The sequence below is a fragment of the Quercus lobata genome, chromosome 9, assembly GCF_001633185.2.
Source record: "Quercus lobata isolate SW786 chromosome 9, ValleyOak3.0 Primary Assembly, whole genome shotgun sequence".
Taxonomy (NCBI): domain Eukaryota; kingdom Viridiplantae; phylum Streptophyta; class Magnoliopsida; order Fagales; family Fagaceae; genus Quercus; species Quercus lobata.
Genome location: NC_044912.1, coordinates 11,871,970 through 11,879,615, shown reverse-complemented (window position 1 = coordinate 11,879,615; position 7,646 = coordinate 11,871,970). Strand labels below are relative to the sequence as shown.

General features: G+C 34.9%; 1 protein-coding gene across 1 annotated transcript; it reads right to left on the bottom strand.

The window, feature by feature from the left end:
* Window positions 1-4,445: 4,445 nt before the first annotated feature.
* Window positions 4,446-7,331, bottom strand: LOC115959169 (receptor-like protein EIX2). Its single transcript, XM_031077481.1, has 3 exons — window positions 7,106-7,331; window positions 4,607-4,969; window positions 4,446-4,506 (listed from the first exon to the last, which is right to left on the bottom strand). The coding sequence occupies exons 1-2, from the start codon at window positions 7,311-7,313 to the stop codon at window positions 4,629-4,631; spliced, it is 549 nt and encodes a 182-aa protein (XP_030933341.1). The 5' UTR covers window positions 7,314-7,331; the 3' UTR covers window positions 4,446-4,506; window positions 4,607-4,628.
* Window positions 7,332-7,646: the final 315 nt, after the last annotated feature.

Sequence of the window (7,646 nt, the reverse complement as noted above, 5' to 3'; positions counted from 1 at the left end):
TTTTTTTTTTTTTTAAAGGAAAGAAAAAAACTTAAAGTAATGAGTACTGAAAAGTGGTCTCACGTAGGAAATTTTATTATTAAAATATGTGTAATGTAAAAATATTTAGTTTATTTAGCAAATATATATATCAAGCCTTTTATCAAGCTATACACGAGCTTAAGTCTGGCTTGTGTTGTATCGAGCCCAATTGTTCATGAACAAATTTTTTTGCTCAGACTCGACTTGTTTATCAAACAAGCTGAAAACTAAGGCTCAAGCTTGGCTTATTTATAAACAAACAAACATGAACAAGCTTTTTATCGAGTCAAACCCGAGTTGTTCACGATCGGCTTGGTTCATTTACAGCCAGTGTCAAAAATAAATTTCGCAATAAAATTAAAGATAATAGATAAAAAAATTTTAAAAAAAATAAAATAAAATAAAAAAAAAAACACTCTTTGATTGTTTAATTCAAGTGAGAATTTTGTTGTAAGACTTAATACAAAATTCTGACTCAAGCTATGATTTTAAAACTGCTACAATATTCTGATTAGTTTGAGGAACCCAACATTTTTCTATGAACACAATTTTGGCTAAATGACTCGCTAAATCCTTCGTTAAATAATAAGAAACTGTTTTTTTTTTTTTTAATACAAGATAGAATTTTTACTCTAACCTAATCTAAGTGTATATGTGTGTGAAACTCCCTTCTAGAAACTTGAACTCCGGCTCTTGCCCCCCACACCCCACAAGCACTTATATGTATAGAAGGTGTTAGCTAGTGTGGGAGACTGGAAGATGTAATATAACAAGTTACAATAATGACATATTACACTACAAAAACTTCTATTACTGTTAGGCTATCATTTTAATCCCAAGTTGCACTGAAAGTAAAATTTTCTTTTGCATTTAGAGAGGCAATGTATCAGCCCATCTCTTAACCAATGAGCCGCCATTTTGAACTGAAATGGGCCAATACCCATCTCTAATCTATTGCTTTTGATAATTCAGGCTTTGGATTAAAATCTGTAAGTAAAGTACCTATTTAACACCCAAAAAAAAAAAAAAAAGCCCTCACGGAGAGGAGTCACAGGCCCATAAGGCCTACAACGCTAATAGCCACCAATAAAATTACAAAGTTAATAGTACAATTACAAATAATCCAAGATGGATGATAACGCTAAAACATTATAACAAAATTCAAATTACACCTGTTCTTGTTGTAAATTAATTTTCATTATTGAAGACGTAGCTAAGGGCGGCGCTGATCAGAGATAATGCGATTAAACAAAGCATATAGACCCATATCCAAAATTTTATACAAATATTGCATGTTTAAAGGGATTGCAAATGTGCTAAATTATTGTGGAATCTATTTCAGATTCCTCTCCCAACCAATTTCTTCTCCTCTAACATTCGGGACTGGTTACATTACATGACATCCTAGCTTGGCTATCTTACCAATTTGGCCAGCCTTAGCCCCTCTAAATGTTTTGATGACTTTGAACCTGTGGAATATCTCTGGTTAGCTAGAAACCTAGAAACAACCATAACTTGGTTCATGATTATATAGAGATTATTCTCTTGTAATTGTAATCCTTAATAGATTTCATTAGTTTGTAGGGCTTTGTAAGGTGTTTATGCCAATATGTTACTAATGTCGCGAAAGCCTGAAGAAACCACACATGATGATCTCTTGATGGAACAGAAACTAAACTGTTAGTTTTTGGTAGTAAATCTCGAATCCACGAGGGGTTTACTTGAATCCACAAAGAGATAAAAACTAGAATCCACCAAAAGAAAATTTGACAAAGCGTCTGTGTTTATTGATGATAGTCTAAAAACTTCTGATAGCTACAAAACATATAAATACTGAGAAAAATGCCTAAAACCCCAATTCACACTAATTATGCGATTAGGTGACAAAATACCGAAATTTACCAAAAATGGAAATTTTGAGTTAAATGCATAATCATAAACTACTAACCTTAAGAGTCATTCCTAAATAGACGAGACCTTATTCTGATATTTAAACTAAAAGTTATTAGGGAAAAACAAATATTACTATAAATAGAAAAAAAAATGTTTTCAGAGCCTTAATAAAAGAATTTGCCTAAATTTAGATGATGCTCGTATATTATGAGTCTGGATCAAAATGTTGTTTCCCTTCAACCTGCCAAATTTCATATAATTCTGACACTGTCACCCCAATTGCCTCTATTTTGGGATGTCAATTTCGCCCCGCCCCTCCTCATTTCGCCCACGCGGGTTTTCTCCACCCCACAAAGGTAGTGGGGCGAGGATGGGGCAAGATTTTAGCTTGCACCACAGGGCGGGGTAGGGATGAGTTTAGACTTTTTAGACCAAACTTGCCCCGCCCCACCCTATCCCTGCCCCAACCCACATTGATAAAGGTTAAATTATAAATTTTTCATACCTTAGAATCCTACTATTTAAACAAACATATCATTAACTTATTTTATTTTACCCAACAAGGCTTTCTGCCTTTTTTTTTCCCCCTCTAGCAAGGTTGGAAATAAGGTACCAATTTTAACATTTTCTTTTGTCTTTATTATAAACAAATCTATATACTATTGAATCATTGATTTTGTATTATGAGATTTTTGTTTTTGTTGTGATATTGTCTTGTTAAACACTTTAATATTATTATTCAATTTTTGTTAAAAATTAGTTTGATTTGATGGAATAAATTTATTTGTAATTTCAAGTATATTTTTATTAACGAATCATGTTTTATTAAAAACAATTGTAATAGTTGTGGGCAAATTAACAAAAAGTAGAGTTTTATGGGGTAGGGCGGGGATTTGCGAGGCCCCAAGGGGTGGAGATGGGGCAAGAAAATTTTTCCCGTCATGCGAGGCGGGATGAAGATGGGGTAAAACAAAATCATGCGAGGTGGGGGTGAAGACCCCATCCTTCGGACCCGCCCTGCCCCATTGCCATCCCTACCTCTACTGGTATACCCTTTGATCTTGCGTTGCGACTTCCTGTGACCCTATTGCTCTAAGAATGTAGGGAATTTAACCAAAATTCCCAACCTATGAGAAACAAAAATAGAGAAAAACACACGCCAAAGAAAAAAAAAAACAATCACATGCACAAAACAATATTTACGTGGTTCGGCAATTTGCTTACGTCTACGGAGTTGCAGGGATTTCACTATTATCAAGGAAGAATACAGAGTACAAGTAGCGGCTACAATATTTTCACACACTATATAAAACACGGCAACACAACCTCCTTAAAACCCTAATCACCAAAGTCGGTTTCTACATATACATAATGGGCCAAAAAAAATTTCCCGAGGGCGTTGCCCCCAGACCCCCAGAGGCTTGTCCATGAGCGCTCCGGCTTGGGCCTATCGGCCCAAACCTCCGCTCCATGGACTAAGCCTCAGTAAATCTCCCATTAAAAACCACGCAATATTATTCGGGTCAAGTAGGGTCGTCAAACCGGATCAAACAAAACTAGGCTCCACAAAGCCCAACAAAGAAGACATGTGCTATCTGTTTTACATTGTTACTTTCCTTATATTCTATGACTTTGATTAATCTTGTTTATACAAGTTTCATTTAGTTTGATTCTTAATACGTAATCCTCAATTTATTTAGTGTTAAAAATATTTACTTAGGCTTCGATCCAGTTTACAATACAAAGTAATTAATCCATTTATCTATTCACTATTTAGATTACTTAAGAATCAATATTTATTGTTTACAATAGAACTTAGAATAATCATGTATTACTTAGCTTCCTATGATTCAATGGCATTAGAATTCACTTAGAACTTAGTCCTTTTAGTCTCTATTGTTTTATCAAAAAAATCTAATATGTCATTATTTTATTTGAGTGTATAAAAGAATGACTTTACACATGATCTTTATTGAATTTAAACTCTATTGTGACTTCATACTACACCTCCCTGAATTTTTTAACGTCACATGTTTCATTTCTAGTGACATTAAGGACGAAGAGAAACTGAGGACTTCATACTGCTACGTATTCAGTAAAAAATTCACTGGTCTAGCTGGCCTAAAGACTAAAAGGATTAAAACTAGAAACTCTGAAGAAAAACTTTAAAAAAAGAAAAGAAAAAAAGAGTAGAATCTACAATCCACATTCGAAATATTAAAAAAAAAAAAATTAAATGCCACCTTGAGTGATATTATCAATGATAATTAAGTTTAATATGGGGCCCAACTAAAACATAAGTATTCTGAACAAACATGGTTATTTATGGAATTTGATAGAAGTAATTTATTGAAGGCAATTCCAAGTCCTGCCACACACACTTTTTTTTTTTTTTTTTTTTTTTTTTTTTTTTTTTTTTAAGAAAAAAAAGTACACACAATCTCATCCCACTATAATTTTAAGATCAAGTGTAATCCAAATTAAGCTTCCACTGAAGCATGGATGTGGATCCATGAAAATAAGAAGAGCATGTAAAATCATAAGCACGTCACACACGTAATCTTGCACAAAGTTTTTTCTTATTGTCGAGACCTACACATGGTAAAATAAAAGCCATTAGGTTGAAAGTGTAAAACCAATTCAAGAAAAGAAATAGTTAGAGATATATCTAAATCGAATTTTTTTCGCAAACCTTTTAGTTGAAGTGCAGTATTTTAGCCTTGAAACATCCTTTGCATTCTTGCAATATTCACTATCATTGCCACTTGGAGCCAATCATTCAAGTTGCTTATTGTCTGGAAATATAGATGTCTCCAGGAACGGTTCAACATTAAAGAGCCACAAACTCCCCAAAAACCTACTATGAATCCAAGCCCCATACCAATATAAAGACAATTCAGGAATTCATCTTCATCTTCTTGATAGTTTTTACTACCACCTTTAGGTGACTCAACATTTGGTTTCGCATCTCCAGGACACTTAGGAGTAAGTGGAGGACCACAAAGTGCAAGATTACCAATGAATCCAAGAGGGTTAGCGATCTGGATTTGAGTGCCTGTTGGAATTCTTCCCGACAATTTGTTATATGACAAGTTCATGAAACTCAGAAAATTCAGATCAACAATGCTAGCAGGAATTGAACCAAAAAGTTGATTACTTGACAAATCCAAGGATTCTAACTGTTGCAAACGACCAATGTCTTGAGGAATTAGTCCTGTCAACATGTTTCCTGCTAAGTTCAATGTTTTCAATTCTGTAAGGCTGAAAATCTCTGCTGGAATTTCTCCAGTTAATTTATTACTTGAGAGATCAATACTCCTCATCTCTCCAAAATTCTTTCCATAGTTGTAAGAGTGTCCTTTCCAACTAACATTTGTATTGAAAACATAAATGAACCTACCCCCATTTAAAAATGTAACTTGAGTGCCATCCAAATATGCTAAATGAGTTATAATAGTACGCTTATTATATGTATTTTTAAAAGCCATGGCAGTCAAATTATAGATGCATTGTGGAATATTTCCTGAAATATTGTTTTGAGACAAGTCGAGGAATTGAATATGTGCTAACCAGCATAGTTGTAGCTGTATGCATCCATGAAACTTATTGGAGTGAAGGTTAAGAATGACCAAAGATGACAGGCTTTCTCCTATCCAAGCTGGTAGTTTTCCCGAAAATGAATTGTCTCTTAGATTTAAAAATGACAACCTTTTGCAATTTCGTAATGACCATGGCAATTCTCCCAAGAAGTTGTTGTTGCTCAAATCTAGTACTCTAAGCTTTATCAAAGAGGTTGTAAAGCTGGGAATTTCTCCAGACAAATTATTGTTCGCCAAATTTAGAACTATTAAGTTCTGACATTGCATGAAACAATTAGGGAGACCTCCAGATAGCTGGTTGTTTGAGAAATCAAGGTAAATCAAGGATGTTGCAAAATACGAGCATAGAAAATAATTTAAAGACCCCGAAAACTTATTGTTGGAGAGATTTAAGATGGTCAGACCAGGATTTTCGACTTCTTGTGGTTGCCCATATTTGTCTGGGATGGGAAAAAAGGATTTATCTGGAAACCCGCTCCGAATTTGGTTGTAGGAGAGATTTATATAAAATAACACAGTAGTTTGCTTCCAGAACCACAAAGGGATGGAATCTGAAATTCCATTACGGGAGATATCGAGGTTCCTCAAGAACCATTGAGTAGATAACCATTTTGGGAAATCAGGACCCAAGTTACAAGATGACAAATCTATGGTAACCAATTGAAAAGGAGGCACCCAATCATTGCTGAATTTTAAAGTCAAAGAATTATGAGATAATGACAATTCGTTTAATTCGGGAAGAGCTGAAAAATTTTGTTCAGAGATTTCACCTTCCAAAAGATTGGAACCAAGACGCAAACTCTGTATCACAGATGGGTTTCGGATGCCCTCTACTGAACACCCAGACAAGTAATGGATGAGCTCCGCCAGTTTTCCACTCAGTTTGTTGTTCTCCATAGACAAAGTCGCTAAAGCACACATATTTCCAACGAATTTTGGAATGCCTCCTTCAAGTTGATTATCATCAAGAATGAGAGTTTGAAGAGAATTCATGTTACCGAAAGCATCTGGAATTGAACCTCCTAATTGGTTATCAGAAAGGTCAATCTGAACCAAGTTGGTACTAAAGTTGAACAACCACGGAAATATTGATTGAGTGACATGGTTGGTAGAAAGGTCAAGTATAGTGAGTGACATAGAAAAGTTGATATGGGGGAGGGACGAGAGATCAGTGACTGGAGGAAGATCACAACTTGCCAAGTTCAAATTTGATAGTTTAGGGAGACGACTCACAACTCTCAGCCAATCCTTGGCCATATTGAGATTTATGGAACTTAGGTCAAGCTCTTTTATTGAAGACAGACGAGAGAGCCATTCAAGATTTTCAACAATTTTCAAATCGTTATTGTTGAGATGAAGATTTTGCAAGAGTGAAAGGTTTCCAAGTTGATGTGGAATTGGTCCATTGAGATTGGCCCAAGAGAGATTGAGGTGTTTTAAGTTACCGATAGAACCGATAAACTTTGGAATATGACTTTGATTAAAATCATTGTAACTGAGATCCAAAGAAGTCAAATAAGGCAACTCAAGTAATGAAGGACTAATAATACCTCGCAAACCGTATAAACCAAGCTTTAGCTCAAGTACATTACCTGTTTGATTGTTGCAGTAAATTCCGTCCCAATTGCAGCAATTCTTTTCATCTTCATTCCCCCAAGAAGAGAGCTTGCCCTGGTAGCCTTCAGCAAAGCCTTTTTTGAACTCAAGGAGGGCTTCTCTCTCCTTCTCTATGCACTTAACACTGTCATCTCCAAGGCCTGAAGTGAATGCAAGGGCTGATTTCAAATGTAGGAAAAGCATTAGAAACGCACAGAGAAGTTTTAGGGATCTTCCACCCATGATCTTTATCATCGCCTATGAAGAGCGATTAAAATTAGGATCAAGAAGAGACGAAGCACAACTAAAAGATTCAGTGCAACAGTCGGATTTTTTTTTTTTTTTCAATTACTTAATAAGCTCTCAGAATCCCCAGCATAATAAACTATTTATAGCTATAACTGCATGCAAAAAATAAATAAATAAAAATTAAAAGATTAAACAGGGATCAAAATCAAGCTGACTCTTTAAAGTCTTTTATTTGTATATAAAATGACTGAACTTTGAAAAATATGATCTCATTCTTTGGTTGGGTTG